The sequence below is a fragment of the Alternaria ethzedia genome (assembly GCF_023757985.1).
Source record: "Alternaria ethzedia strain BMP 0044 chromosome Unknown scaffold_50, whole genome shotgun sequence".
Classification (NCBI taxonomy): domain Eukaryota; kingdom Fungi; phylum Ascomycota; class Dothideomycetes; order Pleosporales; family Pleosporaceae; genus Alternaria; species Alternaria ethzedia.
Window position 1 is genome coordinate 109,700 of NW_026056243.1, and position 20,685 is coordinate 130,384.

The following is a 20,685-nucleotide window of genomic DNA, read 5'->3' on the forward strand; positions in this document are numbered from 1 at the left end:
GAATCGCAACGGAATGAGGGTAATGGAATGATTTGAACGCGGCTAGTGGTAGCGAGAAGGAAGCCATATAGCAAGCGGATGGCGGAGCTCTCGGGTTCGATGCAGGAGTGGAGTTTGGCCAAACCTCGACGCGCGACGGGGTTGGCGAGAACGAGTACGTCTGATTGGAAAGACGGGACTTAAAGCGCAAGGCTTGCAGATATACCGGAAGATATCTGCCATAGTGCATCTCCATCTGGTTGATGAGGCTATACAGAATGATTGCAATAGAGAAGCTGTATGATAGCCTGCTGCGCGCAGGCGCTCGCGCATATCACAACAAAGGAACACCATTCGTATAATTGCGATAAGGCGTTCAATCCAATGCGCACGTGCGCATTCCAATAGTGCAACGTGTGAGGCGCGTCGATAGAAAGGGATGGGAAGTCGCGTCGGACCAACGCGCACCGCGACAGTCGCGCTATGACGTAGGCCAAACCAAGCCAACATCCTCAACATCTTTCTCTTTCAGCTGCGCGATAACATTTCGCATTACTCTCATTGCTTATCCTGTCAATCTCCATTATCGGAAGGCATTCAACTGATAATATCTCACAACCATGACGCCCACAAAAAAACGCCTCGAAAAAGAATACCAAAGCCTGCGCAAGACCCCCGCAGCCGGCTACTCCGTCGAACTAAAACACGGCGACATATTCGAATGGACAGGCACCCTGCACGGCCTCTCCGCCTCCCCCTACGAAGGCGGTACCTTCGCCTTCCACATCCAATTCACCGACGAATACCCTGAGGCGCCACCCAAACTCAACTTCACGACTAAAATCTACCATCCCAATGTTGACGGTAGGACGGGCGTTGTGAGCTGGAGGATGCTGGGCGAGGAGTGGCATCATAATAATACGATGGAGAAGGTTTTGATTGGCTTGAGGACGTTGCTTGATCATCCCGAGTTGGAGAGTGCGGTTGAGGTGGGGATTGCGAATGAGTTTGCGAATGAGAGGGGGGTGTTTGAGAAGAGGGCGAGGGAGTGGACGGGGAGGTGTGCTAAGGAGGGGGCTGTGTCGACGTGAAGAAAGGAAGGGCGATGATTCGTATAGAGGATAGCGAGAAGGTGGAGCTTATTCAGATGCGCCTTTCTCGCGGAGAAGCGCATCTTCATGCTGTTGTTCCTATCGGTCGCAAGATCTCCGCAATTACTCCGCAAGATATCCTTCTCGGTACTCATGCTGGTAGTGTATAATTGCTCTTATAGTATTATATAGCCACATGCATTATCAAAGGCTTATACGAGGACCGTTCAAGGACCGCCCCTGGAGGTCGCCTGATTGAGATCTCAAATTCGGTATGGTTTCGCTCGGTCTCCACTCCACTTTCACTGCCTTATTGTCACACCACAAAGTCAATGGCTTTCATTCGGTATATTACCATGTTGTCACAATGGTGGAGCAGAGCGCGCCGATGACTACAACTGAGTAGCGGCAATACAGTGACTAAACAATGTGTATAGCTGTGGTCATTCCACAGCAACAGAGTACCACCGTTCATAAGGCGATCACAGTAGTTCCACCACCAATTCACCCCTTCTCTTCTTCACCTCTCCAGGAGAACAATTTCAAGAGTTTGCCTTCATCATCAGACTCACAAAGCCTTCACACTCAACCGGATTTTTACTCACCATGGACCAAACCCGCGCAGAGACAATCACCGATTTCTTTCAAACCCTCATGGATCTCAACGTCAAGATCCCCAAACTAGCCCGTGGCATGGAAGTAAAGCTACTAGCGGCATGTATGGATGCGGGTGTGGCTCCCTTCTGGGATGACTTCACAGAGCTTTCTCTACCGCAACTCCTCACTCTGGCTAGGAAGATGGAGCATGAGGCGGCGGATATGGTTAACGCTAAAATGCAGGGCAATAGTTGGGATGAGGAGGATAAGAGGGAGCAGACAATGGAGTATAGGAAAGCAGTGGCTAAGGTTGGGCCTAACAGTACGCCGAAGGGGTTGGAGGAGTTTGCGGGAAGGGCGAAGATGGTGGTGGAGCTGGATAAGATGGAGAGGGATATTGAGAAGGGTATGTCGGGATTGAAAGTGTGAGGTGATGGGATGATGATGACATATAAGAAGGAAGGAATGATAGAAGCAAACAAAAGCTTGATCGACACCTGGTAGTGATGAAACGCGAGCACTAGTAGTCCGAATGTTTGTTCCTGCCAAATGTTAATCCAATGCGATGTGAAGTTGAACAGTGGTAACTTACAGACTAACCTGAATGCGATGAAGGTAGCATCGTTATCAACGACCCAAGCCACTTTGGTCTTGGATCATCAATCCCACTCGCTGTTTGAACATCCGAAACACATTCTCCGCACCGTTTACACGGCGATAGTCGGAAGCTGCTCCGCCTCCAGACACAATATTGAGCCAGAGCATTGCTTACTTTCAGTCCAGAGTTATAACATATCCCAGTTGCACAACACAAGATCGACGGGTTTTGCATCGTGGTAGCACCGTCACCGAACATGTCGTCAAGATGTCAACTGACGATACTCCTTGACGGTCTCACTGAAGCAGTGAGTATCCTGTATCCATTGTAGAAAGTGGTTCGCAGCCTGAACATATCGAGTCTCTTGCTCCCGATATGTCAAAGGCGTGTCGATGTACTTTTGCTCAAGGTCGCTCCGCATGCGAGCTTCCAGTCTAGACACGAGATCGGCTACCTCGGCTGGCTGGAGAAGGAGTTGGTCAAGATTGTATGTGGCGCTCAGGCTGGAGTTCATGGCTTTGATGGCATCTGTAAGGGCGGAGATGAATGAGCATTTGATGTCTTGGACTGGTGGAGGAGTGGAAGGAAGGTACTCTGCATCAGCAGTATAAGCAGCGCCGCTGTCTCCACGCAACCCGAAGGCGTCAACGACATGGCCCTTCGCCAACGAGATGAAGTTCCTCAGACGCCGATGGTAGCCCTTCACTTTGTTTACGAAAGAGTTCAGTTTGCCGCAATCACGGAGTTCAGACTCAGACTGGCTATCATACGCTCTTTCGATTGCCGCATCATCTCGCTTGAAGATTGAGCCCTGCATTGCGGAGTCGATGCGGTGAAGGACTGCGAGTTCGTCTTGATGCACCATATCCATCATCTCTGAAGGCTGTAACCGCTCTTTCTGCGCTGATCTTGCTTTGGCGTTCATGCGCTTCGCTTTGCGTAGCATACGGCAGAGAAAGTGTCGGCGCTTGTCGACTGATAAGCCTTGAAGCGAAGACGGGGCTTTCAGAGGGTTGAGCGCGTCGAACTCTTCTTGGTTGAGCGTTGGATCGGCCCAGCTATCGTGAGCGGATACGTCGGCCATCTCGACGTCTCTGGAGTGCAAGACCTCTTTCACTCTTGCTAGGAAGTTGCTTGCTTCGCCCAGAGCGATGAGCTCCATCTGTACACCGTCTTTGTACTTCTCATCAAGCCACGTGTCTGACGGCGGAGTAGAACAAGATGATACTTCCATGTGTATGTCGTGGAGAACCTTGGCATCCAGACCGTGCGTCAGCTCGTAAAGCCCGTCCTGATCGAGCAGCATGCCCTGGAAGGGGCTTAATTCGCAGTGCATTCTTTCCACTTCGTCATGGAAGAACTCCAGCCCTTTTTGGCGAAGCTCGTAAGAGATTCCGTCGAGGTAGCCGTGATCCCCTTGCCGTGGCGCTAACTTCGTGTGTGCAGGTGAAGTCGGCTCCTGGGATGCATTACCAGGCTGGAATGTGAAGACAGCGCCAAGAAAAGGCGAGGTTCCGGATCCTGGAGCGGAATTGGTGTGGATATCTGGAGCACCATCGAAGTCGTAGTCCATGTCGTCCGATTCAGCTGCAGTGGTTGCATTGCCCTCATGGCTGACATTCCAGTTGGAGCCAGTTTTCATCGGAAGTGTGTTGGTCTGCCAGTGGCCAGCGACAGAGCCCGAAGCCACATTCCGCTTGGCAGCGTGGATGGCTGCAGGCACAGGCACACCCGAGCAATCACTGACCTTGGATACGAAACGATCAATCAGAGCGAAGAAAGCCTGCTTGTCTGATATGTGTTCAAGCTCGAACTTGATAGCAGCGCTTAACTCCTTGTACCGATCGTCGGTGATCGCGATGTCCGTGGCGGTGATGTGGTAGTCGATGGCTTTGCTTAGTATGCCCTCGAGCGAATCCAAAGCCTCCTTGTCGTTGTGGAAAATCCTCTCCCTGCAGAAGATGCTGTTCAGTGATGAACCGATGTCTTTGACGCCCAGCTTGCGGACTCGCTTGGGAAGAGTAGAGCCGACGACGTATATGACGGTGGTGCGCTCAATGTTCTTGTCAATGGCGAGGTCGGCGAAGCCGCTGAGCGCTGCCTTGAGGTGGGTGAGATCATGGCTCGCCGGGGGTTGTGCAGGCTATGAGATGTTAATCACGAGTCTAGCGGTCAGGACACGATACCAACCATAGACGAGCCATACGATGCGCCGGTAGCGAACATGGTAGCAGAGTCCATGGCCTTCATGATGTTAGATCTTGACTCATTGAGGTAATGTCAAGGCCCTTACAAGACTGCTGTCCACAAGTCTGTGCTCGGAGGTGATGATAGTGGACTGCACACGCGTCTGTAATAAGGAGTGGCGACGGAGGACCAGTGGGGAGCGATTTGTCTAGCGAAGACTATGATGTGCACAGCGGATGAAAGTCTGTGATGGAGGAAATCAACCGATGGAAGTGCTGACGGTTCAGGGAGCGTGGGTGCAAGAAGTGTGTCTGTGCCAGTGGTGTTGAGCTGGGTAGCAGAGGGGCGATGGTAGTTCACAGCGTCAGAGGCGGCGCGGGTTAAAGCATTGTTCGAGTCGCCAAGACTGCCATCAAAGCGCGTTGCGGGCCAGGTGCTATTGTGGCAGGTATTTGTGGTAGTGAAAGTGCAAACGGCCGAGCACCTGCGCAAGGTGAGCCGCAGAGCGTGAAATGCTTCTCCCTACCTTCCATAGCTACGAAATGAGGCCAAAGCATCGGGTAGAGCGATAGACCTGCAGTCATGTGGTTACAAGTCCATTCTTTTCAGTCCACTGTATAGTGATAACAAGATGCATGTGCACTCGAAGTAGTGGCTTCGAAATGACTGGCGGCAAGCAGTTCAAGCTTGGAGTGAGAAGGAGATCGCAACCATATCAAAATCAAGACCGATCGCCAGTCATGATACGATACCGCAGCATCATTAGAAAAGTTCGCGAATGCCTCGGACGCGACGAATCGACATTCGGGACGGGAGAGAATCAAGAAACGCGCTCGATCTTACAACGTTTTGCTGAACCGTTTCCATATGCTCATCTAAAAGGTCACCGGTATGAGCACTTATCCATGACAGTGCTACGATTGATCTTCTTGAAGTTCGAATTTCTTGGCGCTGTCTGCGCGGGATATCACAGCTACCGGTCTTGGGTTCCGCATCCTGCGTCATCCAGAGTATGTACATCCGCTATGCCCCATGTTGTCTTCAATTCACGCTTGTAGATTCTCACACCCCTGCCCGTGCTCATCAAGAGCTCAGTGGTCCCATGGGTGCTTCCAGCCGAGGAGCGCTGGTCCGTCCTTCTTCGCGCGGTACATCAACTGCCATTGTTAGCGCTATGCCAGCTTTACCCTATTCATTCCACATACGAAGAACCACATGGATGCGCCGAGGCCAGTAGCCATGAATCGGTATAGCGGTCGGACCGGGTGAATGTGGATGGGGTGGTTTGGGTGCGGCGCATATTTGGGCGGGCCCATGCGGGCTCGTGTGGGTTGCATGATGTCTGTGAGCCTGCAAGGTTGTCAGTATCGTGAGATGTCTTCCATGGGTAGCAGCATATCGTACCTGGTTGCTATGGGGTGCAATGGCCTGTTGACGTCTTCGTGATGGAGGTGTGGTTAAGGTCGATCGGAGGCTACGCTAGCGTGCGGCGCCAAGGCTGTGCCATCAACCGTGGATCGCGTTCTTTGCTCCTTCACCAACGATAATGTCTTCGCCTATCATCATGCACACACAATAGCTTCTGCCTTCTAATTCCCATCCATGGCAGCGCATGCCACCGCGACCACGTAAACCTCGCTACATCACGCCACCGGTTTCGAGAAATAGCCCGACTCTCCTGCGGACATCTGCGCCGAGGACCACTAGCAGCCGGTACAAAGCGTAGCCGCGAACATTCCATCGCGAACCCAAGCCACCACCACCGCCGCCGACATGGCGAACTCGGCAGGCGCGACGCCATCGCAGACCCTGCAGCGACGCTTCAAAGGATGCAGCAAGATCGGCGAATACGAAATGATGAAGAAGCTCGGAGAGGGTACTTTTGGTGAAGTCCACATGGCGCGACAAAAGGCGACCGGCAGTATCTTTGCGCTGAAGAAGATCTTGATGCACAACGAAAAGGATGGCTTTCCTATTACGGCGCTGCGAGAAATCAAGCTGCTCAAGATGCTATCGCACGACAACGTCCTCAAGCTGGAAGAGATGGCCGTGGAACGACCAAAGACCGAGGGCAGGAAACGCGCCATCTTGTACATGGTCACGCCCTATGCCGACCACGATCTATCAGGTCTCCTCGACAACCCCGAAGTCCAGTTCAAGGAGGCGCAAATCAAGTGCTACATGCTGCAGCTGTTCAAAGGCCTGCGATACCTCCACGACAACCACATCCTACATCGAGATATGAAAGCCGCCAATCTTCTCATCAACAACCGCGGACGGCTACAAATAGCGGATTTCGGTCTTGCGCGACACTACGACGAGGCGGTACCACAACGAGGCAGGGGCAACGGCGAGGCGAAGCGCGAATACACTACATTGGTTGTGACTAGATGGTATCGGCCTCCAGAGCTTCTTCTGCAGCTCAGGAAGTACACCCCGGCTATCGACATGTGGGGTGCGGGCTGTGTGTTTGGAGAGATGTTCAAGCGAAAGCCCATCCTTGCAGGACAGAGCGACATCCACCAAGCCCAGATCATCTTCGAGCTGGTCGGGTCACCAAACGACGACAGCATGCCGGGGTGGCGCGATCTCCCTGGCGCCGAACCCATACGCGCATTCCCCGTCCACACCGGCACTATCGCCCAACGGTTCCGCGAACTGTCGCCCGTCGGACTATCGCTCATCAAAGACCTCATGAGGCTCGACTGGCGGAAACGAATCAACGCCATCGATGCCATCGACCACCCATACTTCCGAGAGCAGCCACTTCCCATGCGCGAAGAAGACATCCCCACCTTTGCAGACTCACACGAGCTCGATCGACGGAATGCGCGAGGCCAGAAGCAAGCACTACCACCAGCACCACAAGGCGGCACAGTAGGCGGCGGACCGAACGGCGAATGGACCGGCCAAGGCCCACCACCACAATCATGGCAGAACGGCGACCGAAGATACGGCGGCCCACAAGACCGCGGCCCACCAGGCGTCGACAGAGGCCAAAGAGGAGGCTACGACCGCCGCTACGAACACCGACCTCCACCCCCACCACCAGGCGGTGATCGCCGACCGAACTGGGGCAACGGCGCAGACCGAGGCCACAACGGTCTTCCACCACCTCCTGCAGACGGCCGTCACCCCCTCCCACCCGTGCCCCGCTACGGCCCCGATGGCGCAGACCGCCGAAGACAACCACCAGCTACCGCGGGCGGCGACACATACATACCAAGCTACGGCGCAGAAGGCCCCCGCCGTTCCCGCGAACCAGACGATCGACCTCGCCGAGGCTCCCGCGATTCGGGTAACTCGAGAGAAGGATACACAGATGACCGCTCAGACCGGAACCGCGCGTACAGAGATCGACCCGATCGCAACGACGCGAGAGGTTTCGCGAGGGAACGACGAGACGGACGCACACGATCGCGCAGTCCAGACCGCCGGGACCAAAGACGCGATAACAGAGACAACAGAGAAAGAGATGCGGATATCTACCGTAGACGATAGGTCTGCTACGGTTGCAATAACCGAAAAGCGCACGACGGGATCTACGCCATCGGTACCTGTACTGGCACAAGGTTTCAACAGACATTCGATGAGAGGAGTAAGACATGGCAGTTTGAGAGCTTCGCTGTCAAGCTGCGCGTGTGTGAGAGGTGGGGTGTTGCGGCTGAACCTGTGGTTTATTAGGATGATGAACGGGTGGCTGCTGAGATGGGTATGGGCGTTTCTGGTTGAGGGGTTGGGGGGTTTGAGCATTTTTATGGCGTATTATGACTTCTTGGCTGGGGATTTGAGGGGGTTTTATTGATTGGTTATGGGTATGGATACCAAGTTCTAGTGTATGATAGGATGGAGGGACAGAGAGACAGACAGACAGAGGGATAGCATAGCGTAGCGTAGGTAGTTTGGGGAAGTAGTGGTAAAGAAACATTGTCACAACATTTTGATGCCTTAGAAAACATGATATCCAGAACGATCGCGACAGCTCGCCTTCCAATCTGTGTCATGTCGTGTCAATGCTTGGCGGGTGGTGCTGCTACTGCCAAACAAGCGTCAACGAGGCAGCCGCGCCTTGGATCCTGTCCTCGTTCACCACCACCACCACCACCACCCGCACAAGCTGTCAGCCTACAGCGAGCTAATATCGAATCAAACCTTCGCTGATACGACTACGTCTGATGGCGGCGGCAATCTCAGATGGAATTGGATGTCATGCACCGCGTCTGGGCAGGTTTGGCGCGTTCTGCATCATGGTGGCACAGCAGGTGTACCCCGCAGATGAGTGAGGGACGGATGTCCTCGTCGCCTTCTACTATTCTGCCTGGCGTGCTGCGCATCACTCACATCTCTATCGACTTCGATTTTGAGAGTCGCTACGTCGTCATTGCGGCAACAGCCTTCTTCGTTGACCTTTTCGCCGTCTACTCCTGAAGCCTTCCGTCACAATCCGATCGCGACACTATCGGTGCCTTTCCCGTGTCCTGAGACTTTGTGCCTCTGGTCTTCAGTCTTCTCATGACGCTCATGCTTCCCGGTCCTGTCGGATCACAACCTCGGAGGAGCGTTTACGATGCCTCGGTGTGCTGAGTGCAGCAAGATGGTGGTCCCGAAGTGCAACCGGGAAACCATCCTCCAACAGCTTCGAACATGGATTTCTGGACACGAACTGATCAGGGGCGCTGAAACTGGTTGCGATCTGTGTTGCTTCATCCGGAAATACCTAGAGAAGGTCTCCATGGCCAATGTCAGATGGGACCCGTTCGTGCTTCAGGAACACCACAACAAGATATCTCTGTATTGCAACCACTGGCCCCACGACTCCATAGACAAACTCTCGTTACATTTACACGATTACCTCGACACCATTTATTTTCACATCAGACCCGGCGCTGCCATTGACCCATTCTCCTCTTCCGCATCCAATCATGACCCAGTTTTGCGCGCTGGTCAGCTTTTCCAAGATTGTGTGCTCAGCAAAAACGAGACACATGTTGATTGTAAGCCAGTGAACTTGGATCCATCTCGCAAGGCATCTTCACTTCCATGTCGCTTACTGGACCTTACTCATGAGAATGAAATTGTCACAATTAACGTGCAATCATGGATTGCTGCGGCATACGCCACGATCGACGAGCTTTCCCAGTACTGTACGTTAAGCTATCGCTGGGGTAATGGACCACCGGACTGCATGCTGAGAAAGGATTTTACTGGGAACCGAGTACTGTCTTATGCCAGCATGCCGCAAACGTTCCAAGATGCCGTTATCGTTGCACGAGGCTTAGGAATGCGTTTCATGTGGATTGATGCCTTGTGCATAGTTCAACCAAGCGCACATGGGAATCATGCTGACTGGGACGTAGAAGGACCGCGTATGTGGCTCGTTTATCAAAACGCTATGTGCACGATTTCTGCTACCTGCTCCAGGGATCCCAACGACGGCTTTCTACACAAAGTTGGGATTGACTGCATGAAACCATGTGAAATACTTCAACAAACCGGAGATGGAACCACAGTCTCTTCGTACCTTTATCCAAAGGACTCGGCGTTTCGCGAATCGGTTATCGCTTCCACCTTGAATAGACGAGGCTGGGTCGCACAGGAACGCCTACTCTCGCGAAGATTACTACATTTCACCGAGGAGGGTGTTTTCCGGGAGTGTCTGGAATCCGATTTGCTTATGACTCCATCCCACGATAACCTCCCTGAAGGACGTCACCATGCTTGTTACATGACCTTCAAAAATTGGCTCCCTTTCATCGAATTCTATTCGAAGTCATCCTTCACGAATCACGCAGACCGTCTGATCGCGCTATCATCCATCGCTAAATCTGTACCACTAGAACAATTCGGGGAACGATATTTCGCGGGCATTTGGGAGGCGCACCTGTGGCAATGCCTCTCCTGGCGCTCCAAAGATCCGTGTTCTGTCACTTTAAGAGCATCGTACCTCGCTGATGCGCCCTCTTGGAGCTGGGCATCGGTTCCCGGTCCAATTGACTACAGGAGTCATGCCTCCCGAGAGTCTTTACAGAATCTTGCCGAATTGGAAGATGTGTCATTGTTGCTAGCTCAGGCTGGAAACCCTTACGGCAATTTGAAGAGGGGCGCCCTGAAGCTTCGCGCTCGACCCCATAGTATGACTCAGTTTAAGAAGATTCTCAAAGGGGACCGAACAATAACCTGGGACGAACAGCAAGACTATTCAACAATGCTGGACAGCATGTATACGGTGGTTCCGCTTCGGACGGAGCATAAGAGTGAATATCTTATGTGCAAATTCAACGCTCTGGTCGTCGTACCTGTATCGCTAGTAGATGATGAATGCTTTTGCGGTTCCTCTCCTGTGTATCGGCGTGTTGGATACATGGAAGGAACCCACTATGCTGAACTCATGGACGGAGATACTCCTGTAGAGTGGACCTTGTTCAGGCCTACTGGTCCTCATCTATCGTATGAGAAGCTATTCCCTGATAATGCAGCTCTGGAAACTATAATCATTGTGTAATACAATTAGAAAATTCGCCTGTTATCTTCTATGCGCAAGCTAAAAATCCAGCAACGATTTTAGAAGGGCGAGAGTACAAGTTGTCACTTCGTGGGCTGAACTTCGAGTTTACACTTTGCCTCTTACCCAAACCACTTGCCAATGACATGCGACGGTGTAGCGTTTCTCAGATCATGCAGAGAACTACTCGACTCAAGGATCTTCAACAGCAGAGTCGGATAATCCCAACCCAACCCAGCAGCAGCCAGTGCCGTGAGGCTAGCTTGGTTCTCTCTGCCAGGCCGACCAGGACCTGTCATGTTCTGGAGAAGTGTCAGTCAGGATACCTTAGTATTAGAGATAGGCATATCCCGACTCACCGGTTTCATATTGACATCGAAAAGAGCGAATGACGACGATTCTTCCTCTCGGAACCGACGAGCGTCGACTCGGATAGGAGCAGTACATTGGAGCAGCTTTGCTACTTCAACACACTGTCGCTGTACCTCACCATAGTGTGGATCAGCCAGGTGTTCGTCTTCGGAAAGACATCGAGAGTTCTGAAGCACAGCGACTGTGCCGTTGTACGGTGCTACACCTGCGAGTAGTTAGTGAACATCGCATACACTTCTCCAAGTCCACGCGGCCAACCCACCATCAGCATGATTAAACCGTTCCACAACCGGCATCGCCCAATAATCATCCTGTCCCGTCGCAGGCGAAGGCGGCATCACAGTAACAGTGACTTCCTGCCCCGCAAGAAAGTCTTCGACGATCACGGACGCATCTTCTCTTAGTAAATCGCGGCAATGTTCGATCAGTTCCTCTTCGGAGCGACAAACTCTCACTCCATAACTCCCTCGTCCTCTAACCGGCTTAGCGACAATAGGATAGCGAAGATCTGTCTGGAGCACATCCGCGAGGTCTTCTTCGTCTTGAACGTCGTGTGCATCCGGCAGCGTAAAACCACCGCGAGAACGAAGAAGATTGTTGACGAACGCCTTGTCATCGCACAGCTGCACCAGCTTCGGAGGCTGTCCTACAACCCTCACCGTCTGCGCCACACCCGTCAGACTATCTGCGGTCTGAAGCGGATGCTCCGCGAAGAGTATAGTGTTAGCCCAGAGATGTGTTGCCCCCTTCTCCAGCGCACGCGCAATCCCAGCCTCAGAATCGCCGAAGCACCAGTCTGCATCATTGCGTGGGTCTGGAGTTGAGACGGGTGTGATGACGGAGACGGGGCTGTGGTGGGTTAGTGCGTGGGCGATGTCTGCGCTGGAGTCGATGTAGCCTTGGTTGTAATGTTAATCTTGTTGTGGAGAGGATGGTGGAAGAAGCTAGGCTGCGCACCTCCGGGCTTCTTGGGCTTGCGCACTCCGTTGATTAAGGGGGGTGGAAGTTCTTGGTATAGGACTGCTACGTGTGGCGCGGATGTGGTGTACATAGAGCGGCAAGTAGCAGGGATGTGCAGGCGGCGTACGAGAGCTGAATTCGCAAAGGACCTCGTTGCACTGATCATGGTAGCCAGCTAAGTCATGGATGGCTGAACGTGGTTGAAGACTGGTGTTGAAGTACACGGTCACGCTCGGAAAGGTCTGACCAGCTTTCGGAAACATTTCCGAGCATGCTATGTAGCTAAGCATTGGACATGATATCACACATGTCGCAATTACTACGTTGCGCATAGGAAAAGACCTTTGCGAAGAGCTGGTTAGCCAAAGACGTTTCAGTATCTTTAGACGTTCCGGAAGCCAGTTTGGTCTTGGTACACGGTGAGATGGTCTCTCCTACGCTAGATATTGCAGTGCAGGCTCAGCTTCTCATCTGTCTTTCGCGCTCGAGCCCGAGGGGTCTTTGCGCGAGGGAACCTTGGTTGTGTACATTGGGGGCAGGCTCAGCTAGTTGCCACCTTCTGCAGCCAAGACATCGCGCGGCCTGGGACGACGTCTTCCACGCTAGAGATTGCAGTGCAGGCGCTACGATCCAGACGTTCCCGAGGTCGGGTCACCGCCGCTCTCTGTTTCCTGGGGAGTCAGCTCCTCTACAATTGAGACGCTGGTCTAAGGCAGGAATTCCATAGAAGTATTCTGCAGCCTGGCAGACGCATGACGAACTGTGCACGAGTGCCGAGCGATGCGTAACGGGCTTGCGCGAACGCCCTGCGTTCATGGCTTCCTTGGCAAAGATACTTGCTCCTTCGCGCTAAAGATTGCAGTGCAGTTGTCTGCCTCCTTGTGATACACAAAAGGAGGCAAACTTTTAGAAGCCCAGAGCCGCATCTACAACGACCAATGAGAGCCCTATCTACTTGGTAATATCGACCCCTGTCTCAGCTTCACCGGTGGGCAGTGCATGGTTGTCCAGCCACGATCTCTGCGCGCCCCTCCATACCAGTGGTTCCCGAATCCGATGTGGTATGAACCAACGTGGCTCGTAAGTAGATGCCGTGCTCGGGTGGGACCGAACGGCTTCTCGAAATGTTCCCGAGCATGTCGTACACCAAAAGACATCACACCTGCCACATCACGCATCTGAACGGACCTCCGCGGGAACTCGGATAGCACGAACAACTGTATCTCGATTGTGGAACCTGAGAGCGCTCTCATTGTTAGTACGCACGTGGTGGAAAGGCCTCGTCCAGGCTAGAGATTGCAGTGCATGTCTGTATTTGCTTAAAAGTCGTTGAATTGGTATTAGTACCTTTTCCAGGTACCGTGTCGCGGGTTACTCCCGAATCCAACCCGCGAGGGTCGTTACATCGCACGACGGGGCTATGCGGAAGTCACGTCTTACTGGCTGTCTTTGTTGTTCTGGCTACTTCCCTGGCATCCATACCTGTTCCTTCACGCTAAAGATTGCAGTGCAGTGACGGCATGGGGTGAAAACAGAATGCAGAACAAATAGAGTGCGCCTTTGAGTCACACTGCAACCTTGACATGCGATATCTGTCACTTTAAGCGAATGAACCGAACTCCTGGAAATTGCTGGATAGCACACAACCTTGGAAGTTTGTGCGTGCCTTTCGATGTTCCGAGCGCCGTTTCGATATGGGTACGCACGCGAACGAGACGACCTCTCCCACGCTAGAGATTGCAGTGCAGTCCGTACGGAAGAACTGCTGTGGCTTGCAGTGATGCGTACCAGGGCTGTGCAAAGTATGTAGATTATTGGCTGCTTCGACAACCATGCCCGCTCTTCCACACTAGAGATTGCAGTGCAGGCTTATCCAAGGTCCACAACGGCTAATAAGAGCTCCAGTGACTTCCAAAGTTGGCAAGGAGTTCCCTATTCTCAGCTTTACCGGTAGGCTGCGGTGCGTAGTAGTCCAGCTACCATTTCTGCGCTGCCCTTTACGCCAATGATTCCCGAAGCCGATGTGCCCTGAACCCGTGTGGCTTGTGGCGATGCGTAACCGGGCTGTGCAAGAAGAATGTGGGTTATTCGCCGCTTCTGCGACATACATATCCGCTCCTTTGCGCTAGGGATTGCAGTACAGCCGCCTTACTCCTCTCCATTCAGCCATCATGCGACCTGGGACGTTGTCTTTCACGCTAAACATTGCAGTGCAGCGTGACATTTCGTGGGATGTTCCACTCTCCTGGGTTTCACCTGTCCACGAATGCTGACCGGTCACTAAGACAACCCGGTCTGAACGTGCATGTGGCTTATGATCACAACCACTTACGGTGCTCTACGCAAGCCTTTTGACAGCCATCGAATCCTTAGAGAGCTGTATGGCTGGCTACTTCAGTTACATACCTTCTCTTCCACGCTAGAGATTGCAGTGCACCTGGAAAACTCTGCACCATGTGGTTACATCCTGAGAGAGAGCAGCAGGGTTGGCTAGCTTCCCCACGTACATGCTCGTCCACGCTAAAGATTGCAGTGCACTCGGGATGAAACAACATATCGTGCCGAGTATGTGGCACGAATAACATACCAAGGATTTGGCTACTTCTCTTACACGTTTGCTCATTCGCGCTAAAGATTGCAGTGCAAAAGATTAATCGCGTGTGATAACGACATGGATTATATCCTGCGCCATCCCACCCCCACGCTTACTCCCAACCTCACAGCCTCTCCCACTCCGGCCGACACCGACACCCTCTCCGCCTAACATGCAATACCCCCCTCTCCGCCGCCCTCACCATCCACTCCACCCACTCAATCTCATGTTCCACCACGCCTCTCCACTCCCCCGTCTCAATCCGCTCCTCCTTACTCTTCACAAGCCAGTCCCTCAGCCTCCTCACACAGGCTTCTAAACTCTCTGCTACGCTATCTTCCGTCGCACCAGGCTTTTGCTGCTCAAGATACATCATCCGCTCCATCCGTGTCAGGAGCGCGAGTTGGATAGATGCAGACTCTGTGTATTTTGAGAGGAGTAAAGTGGCAGACGCGCGGAGGGCGAGGGCGTCTTCGCGTGTTGCGGTTGTGCAGGGGAGATGGCGTTGTGGGCGGGCGAGGTGGAAGGAACCTGGGGGGCGGAGGACGACGAGGTCGTCGAAGGAGGTGGTGGGTGTTGGGATTGTTGCTGTGGAGTCTCGTGATGTTGGCCTTGTTGAGGACTGTGATAGTTGGGAGAGGTGAGTCTGTTGCATATGTTGTGATTGTTGTGATCCTATCGCACCGTCCCAGTTCAGATACGGATTGCTATCCAGAGACCTCGTGGTGTGTAGTTCAGACGAATGGTCGTCAGCGTCCCCGCACTCCGTGTCTGGGTAGTCGTCTGAATCGTACATGAACGTCTCTGAGTAGCTGAATCCATAGCCTTCTCTTTTCTTACCCGGTTTGATCAACACCGGGGGTTGGTGGTAGATAGACGTTTGCGGTTGGATTGGTTGGACCGGAGATGCCTTGGTGGTAGACTGTGAACTCGAGGAGGAGAAGCTGGCACCGGGCGTCATGGTCAGCCCCGAGAAACTTTGGTTGAAGTTGTTCTCGGAACGGACTTGTCGCTCGACATCGTCGATGAAGGATTCAGAAAAGGAGAAGCGGAGTTGGATGTTTGATGATGGTGGTGGCTGGCTCTCTTGACTGCTCTTAAGATCACGTGCCGGTATCGACTCTCTTTGCGAAGGCATGGTCGGCGCTGGCCTGTGAGATAAGGGCGAGTTGTTTTGCTGCTGCGGGGATATAAGCCTGGGTGACTTTGCGCCATGTATATATAATACTTACAGGCCCTCGCCACCTAGGCGGCCGCTTGCTCTTTCCCTCGATTGCTCGACGCTCTTGTAACTTGGTCGTTTCTGTAATCACAGGAAGAGCAAGTGCATCGATGCTTCGACTTCTGCGCAGACTGACTTGCCGCTGCTTTGTTGGGCCTTCTCTTCTCTGTTTGATGTCAGCCCTTGATCATTCGTCGCGCAAGTTGACTTACCTTTACAGGCATGATCGGAGTATGCATGCGCGTCGCGCGTATGAGATATTCAATATACCAAGGTGGTCGAACGTGTTTCGTATAGGAAGCGGGGATGGAAATATCTTCAACTCGGAGGAACGCGACTAAGATAACTGTGTTGATTGTTGATGCGTGGTGTATATATCCCGGGGTACGTCTATCGGAAGGCGCGTCCGAGTCGCGTGGGTGTTGACTAGCGTGGTTAGCGCAAAACACGACTCTTGTCCTATCACCACGGTGATCTTGAGTATCCTGAGACACAACGCCCCACTTTCTTGTAGTGTATCATCACGGCTGCGATCTTTGGGTGGTACGGATGTAGTCTTGTCGCATTGCTTTTGCGCATTCCAATGGTATCATTTCTAGCAATTCGCTCTAGTCCTCCTTCCACAACTAGTGTCGCGAACGTACTACTTCTTTCCAGTCTCCAACAGTTCCACACCTGTCCTCACAACGCCGATCGCTGCGCCCGTCTGTATGGCTTCGTTGCCACCTCCGCTTAACCTATACTCGATATCTGCCAGACCGGCCATCCAAGTCACCATGACCTGCGGCGGCACGTCGTTACTGACTAGCTCCTCGCTGATCGCCGTCAGGATATCTGCCAGCGCGAGTCCCTTCATGATCTTCAGGTTATTGACCGTGCGCAAGCACTCTGTCATGTCGTTTTTCGATAGTAACGTCTCGATGATGTACTTGATATCCGACGGATGGGGTGCTGCTATGCAGTCGTAGATGGTAGTCTGCGTGATCTCGTCGCGTATGATTATGGATGGGTCAGGTGCGGGCTTGCCGGGTGTCTGAAGCGGCGTGCTTGATGCGTGACAGGCCTGTAGTACGTTAAGTGCCCGTCTCATGTCTCCTTTGCTGAGCGTGACGAGTGAGTCGGTTGCGTCTTGCGTGATGTTGACCTTCTCCTCCTCAATGACCTTGTCGACCAAGTTCCTAATGTCCTGATCCTTCAGCGGGGAGAATCGGAACCTCGTGCATCGTGATAATAAGGCTGGCGAGAGCTTGTGTGTGTAGTTGGCGATGATACAGAAGCGAGTGTTCGCGGTGTACTTCTCCATGATTCGTCGCAGGGCCATCTGCGCGGTCGCAGTCATGGCATCGGCTTCGTCGAGGATAATGAGCTTGAACGTTGCCAGTGATGAGTCTCCTGCCTTGGGTGCCGCAGAGAAGATCTGCTTTGTGCTACTGAACGTCTTGATCTGCTCCCGCACGACATCGATACCTCTGTCGTCTGAGGCGTTCAATTCCAAGACCATCTGTCGCATGTTCTTATTTCCGTATATGCGGCGTGCGAGTGCGAGGACGGTCGATGTCTTTCCGGTACCTGGAGGGCCGTAGAGGAGGAGATGAGGTAGTCGCTGGACATGTTAGCTGTGAATCTTGGAAGCGAGTTCTGACATACATTTGAGTCTACAAACTTGTTGATGGTCGCTATTATGTCCTTGTGGCCTTCGACGTCATCGAGGGAGTTTGGTCGGTACTTCTCCACCCTATCTGACGTTCAGCAGGTGTGCAAAAGACGAAAATGAGTTGAGCTCACCATGGTAGGGAATCCTCAGCTTCAACGGGTAGATTTGCGGCGCTCCTCTTGCCCTTCTTTTGGTCTCCGCCAAAAGTGATCGAGTTGTCTACTGCGGGCGCATCCACGTCCATCTCATCTTCGTAGTCGGACATTGCGATAGCTGTAATGAAGATGCAGAGATCCTCGGTACGTATTGAGGTCGAATTGACGTCGCTAGAACGTTGATTGGCGGTATGGAGGCTGTTAATCGAAAATCGAGGGAGACGCGCCGCGCGCAGGGACGCGTTGATGGGGCGGCTTAGTCACCCCCCGCTGCTCAGCCCTACCAGCACACCTCACGAAGCGGAGCTGCGCCGTCACCTCCGCCGAGCTCCCAGAACACCGCCAGACACCAACAAGCTAGGCGACAACACCCAAGATGCCGGTCAGTTAGAACATTTATTCTTCACATAGATGCCTCAAGGCATGTTCAGACATCTAGAGCAGCAGCTGACCCACCTAGGCCTACCACTCCGTCTTCCTCGATGAGCCCAATCAGCAATTGATTGGTACAGCTATACTCTCCAGCCTCACCATAAGCGAAAACGACTGACGGGCGCACCAGGCAACTTCGCTCTCCTTCCACTCCGCACACGCACCCGCGGCCCTGCCATCCAGCTGCCAGCTCTACCTGCCGATGTCACAGAGCTCACCATCGATGCCTCACACGAGTCGTACGATCCGCTAGACGAGATCCTTGCCCTCTTCCGCGCCAACACATTCTTCCGCAACTTCGAGATCAAGGGCCCCGCCGACCGTGTCCTCATCTATGGCATCCTATACGTTAGCGAGGTACTGGGAAAGATCAAGCCGGGCATGAGTCGGAGAGAAGCCGAGAAGGTATGCTGTCGGGTGGACGGATGAAGAAGGTGGACGCTGGAAGCTGACAATGTGGCAGGCTGTTATGAACATTGCGCTGGACACCAACTTTGCGATTCCAGGTGACGCAGGCTTCCCGCTTAACCAGGCCTTCGAGGCGCCAGCGGACAGGAACGGAGCTGAAGTGCTGCGACAGTACATCATGCAGATGCGACAAGAGCTAGCAACACGGTTACTGAACAGGGTATACGCGGACGAGACAAACACACCCAGCAAGTGGTGGCTCAGCTACACGAAGAGGAAGTTCATGGGCAAAGCGTTGTAGATGAGCATGGACTTGGTTACTGCGTGGTTGAGGTTGTGTGACAGATGTCGCAATCAATGAACTAACAAGACATTCTCTGGTTTGCGACAATGGTGTAGTACTACCTTCTCATCATGTTCATGTGTCTCACCTGTCAAAACGTCCTGGCCCAATCTCGACATCCCGTGATTTTGTATAATTTCCAGGGTCTAGTCACGCGCTGACGTCATGAGCTCTTGCCCTGCACTACCTGTGTTTGGGCAGCAGGCGCGGACGCTGGCGTTCTATTTGCTTGATCGCCAAAGCCTGCACTCCCGCTGCAACATCATCGCGCAACACCCATCTTCTAATTTCTAATTCCTTATTGTGCGCGCAATCGATTCGGCGAGGTCATCTTCAGCTGCCAATATCATCGCTCGCTACACATGCCCCGGCTGCCCTTTGAACCTAGCCACATGTCAGCTCCACCGACAGGCCAAACAACAGAGATGCAGGGTATGCCAAGACCTCCGGAAGGTTTACGCCTAATGCCAAGCGCTAATACATGTTCAAGAAGAAGATGAATGGACCGATGTGTCCGACGACATTGCTGGACTCGGTTTAGACGGCCATGGCAAGCCTGACGATCAGAGCAACAAACCGCTTTCTGAGGAAGAGCTTGCGCTATTACCCAACAGTAGGTCTTTCAACTTCACGAACATCAGTCCCGTGATAGGTGATAGCAAGCCCCGACGCACGCCATTCAAGGTGGTTAGCTGACCGCCCAGTGCCCATTCTCTTCAGCAAAGATTTACCACCATGCGGTCTACTGCCGCAACTTGCATACGAAAACACCGTCCACCGTCTGCGCAAACTCTGGCTCGAGCGCGCCCACCAAGAATCCGCGGACATCCCCCTCCCCAGTCTCTGCCGCTTAGTCCTGGACGACTCCAAAGCCGAAGAAGAAGAGCTCCCAGCCGGTAGCCAGGCCGGAACCAAGAACCGCACTCCTTGGCGACGCGAGACGGTTTTCCAGTATGAACTCCGCTGGGCCAAGTACTTCGTCCGGGAAGCCGAGACCGCGCAGAAGAGAGTCACGATGACGGAGAAGCAGCTCGACAAGCAGGACTTCATGGATAAGATGTACCCGATACCTAAGGAGTTGAAGATCTATGTCAACAACAAGAAGAACCAGAAGATGGTGTCGGATATGTGGAAAGAGTGGCATCACAAGAAGAGAGGGACTGTGGAGCAGGAGAGTGCGGGGCTGGGTGTTGGAGGGGCGAAGGACGACGATGCTGAAGCTGCTGGAGATGATGTGGAGGATGGTGACGAGCAGGATGGGCAGAGACAGTTTGTTGATCCGACGGCTTAGGAGCTGAGTCGGCAGGAACTTCATGAATGGCTGCTGGGGTTGGGATTGTGAAATGACCTGTAACAGTATCTCATTCTTGAGAGTATTCGGTACCTTGACATTTTGGTTTTGCACCTCCTTCCATATCGAAGAAAAACAGCACGAAATGTTGGGCCTGTGTCTGTGTCTTTGTGCTTGCAACAAGGGCCTAGTTAGAGGGGAGTAGATAAACTAACAGGGAGATATTGGCAGCTTTATGGCAGTGAAGATGACTGGCCAACTGCTATCAATGTCAAGTACCCCCAACACGCGCGGCTCACTC

General features: G+C 53.1%; 9 protein-coding genes across 9 annotated transcripts; 4 read left to right on the plus strand and 5 right to left on the minus strand.

Annotated features, from left to right (window-relative positions):
- Positions 1-599: 599 nt before the first annotated feature.
- On the plus strand, positions 600-2,096 carry J4E87_010530 (uncharacterized protein; the record flags this gene model as incomplete). The annotated part of the gene is made up of 2 exons (XM_049382103.1): positions 600-1,039; positions 1,637-2,096. 2 exons carry the CDS (start codon positions 600-602, stop codon positions 2,094-2,096), a joined length of 900 nt encoding a protein of 299 aa, XP_049228181.1.
- A 431-nt stretch (positions 2,097-2,527) lies between these two features.
- Positions 2,528-4,515, minus strand: J4E87_010531 (uncharacterized protein; the record flags this gene model as incomplete). The annotated part of the gene is made up of 2 exons (XM_049382104.1): positions 2,528-4,408; positions 4,456-4,515. 2 exons carry the CDS (start codon positions 4,513-4,515, stop codon positions 2,528-2,530), a joined length of 1,941 nt encoding a protein of 646 aa, XP_049228182.1.
- A 1,028-nt stretch (positions 4,516-5,543) lies between these two features.
- On the minus strand, positions 5,544-5,789 carry J4E87_010532 (uncharacterized protein; the record flags this gene model as incomplete). Its single annotated transcript, XM_049382105.1, has 2 exons — positions 5,544-5,609; positions 5,658-5,789. The coding sequence occupies 2 exons, from the start codon at positions 5,787-5,789 to the stop codon at positions 5,544-5,546; spliced, it is 198 nt and encodes a 65-aa protein (XP_049228183.1).
- Positions 5,790-6,225: 436 nt separating this feature from the next.
- J4E87_010533 (uncharacterized protein) lies at positions 6,226-7,953 on the plus strand (the record flags this gene model as incomplete). The annotated part of the gene is made up of 1 exon (XM_049382106.1): positions 6,226-7,953. One exon carries the CDS (start codon positions 6,226-6,228, stop codon positions 7,951-7,953), a length of 1,728 nt encoding a protein of 575 aa, XP_049228184.1.
- Positions 7,954-11,076: 3,123 nt separating this feature from the next.
- J4E87_010534 (uncharacterized protein) lies at positions 11,077-12,377 on the minus strand (the record flags this gene model as incomplete). Its single annotated transcript, XM_049382107.1, has 4 exons — positions 11,077-11,256; positions 11,314-11,531; positions 11,589-12,224; positions 12,284-12,377. 4 exons carry the CDS (start codon positions 12,375-12,377, stop codon positions 11,077-11,079), a joined length of 1,128 nt encoding a protein of 375 aa, XP_049228185.1.
- Positions 12,378-15,003: 2,626 nt separating this feature from the next.
- On the minus strand, positions 15,004-16,017 carry J4E87_010535 (uncharacterized protein; the record flags this gene model as incomplete). Its single annotated transcript, XM_049382108.1, has 1 exon — positions 15,004-16,017. The coding sequence occupies one exon, from the start codon at positions 16,015-16,017 to the stop codon at positions 15,004-15,006; it is 1,014 nt and encodes a 337-aa protein (XP_049228186.1).
- Positions 16,018-16,744: 727 nt separating this feature from the next.
- On the minus strand, positions 16,745-18,020 carry J4E87_010536 (uncharacterized protein; the record flags this gene model as incomplete). Its single annotated transcript, XM_049382109.1, has 3 exons — positions 16,745-17,704; positions 17,749-17,836; positions 17,887-18,020. 3 exons carry the CDS (start codon positions 18,018-18,020, stop codon positions 16,745-16,747), a joined length of 1,182 nt encoding a protein of 393 aa, XP_049228187.1.
- Positions 18,021-18,286: 266 nt separating this feature from the next.
- On the plus strand, positions 18,287-19,051 carry J4E87_010537 (uncharacterized protein; the record flags this gene model as incomplete). The annotated part of the gene is made up of 4 exons (XM_049382110.1): positions 18,287-18,292; positions 18,371-18,416; positions 18,473-18,747; positions 18,806-19,051. 4 exons carry the CDS (start codon positions 18,287-18,289, stop codon positions 19,049-19,051), a joined length of 573 nt encoding a protein of 190 aa, XP_049228188.1.
- Positions 19,052-19,518: 467 nt separating this feature from the next.
- J4E87_010538 (uncharacterized protein) lies at positions 19,519-20,384 on the plus strand (the record flags this gene model as incomplete). Its single annotated transcript, XM_049382111.1, has 3 exons — positions 19,519-19,525; positions 19,584-19,706; positions 19,798-20,384. 3 exons carry the CDS (start codon positions 19,519-19,521, stop codon positions 20,382-20,384), a joined length of 717 nt encoding a protein of 238 aa, XP_049228189.1.
- Between the last annotated feature and the right edge of the window lie 301 nt (positions 20,385-20,685).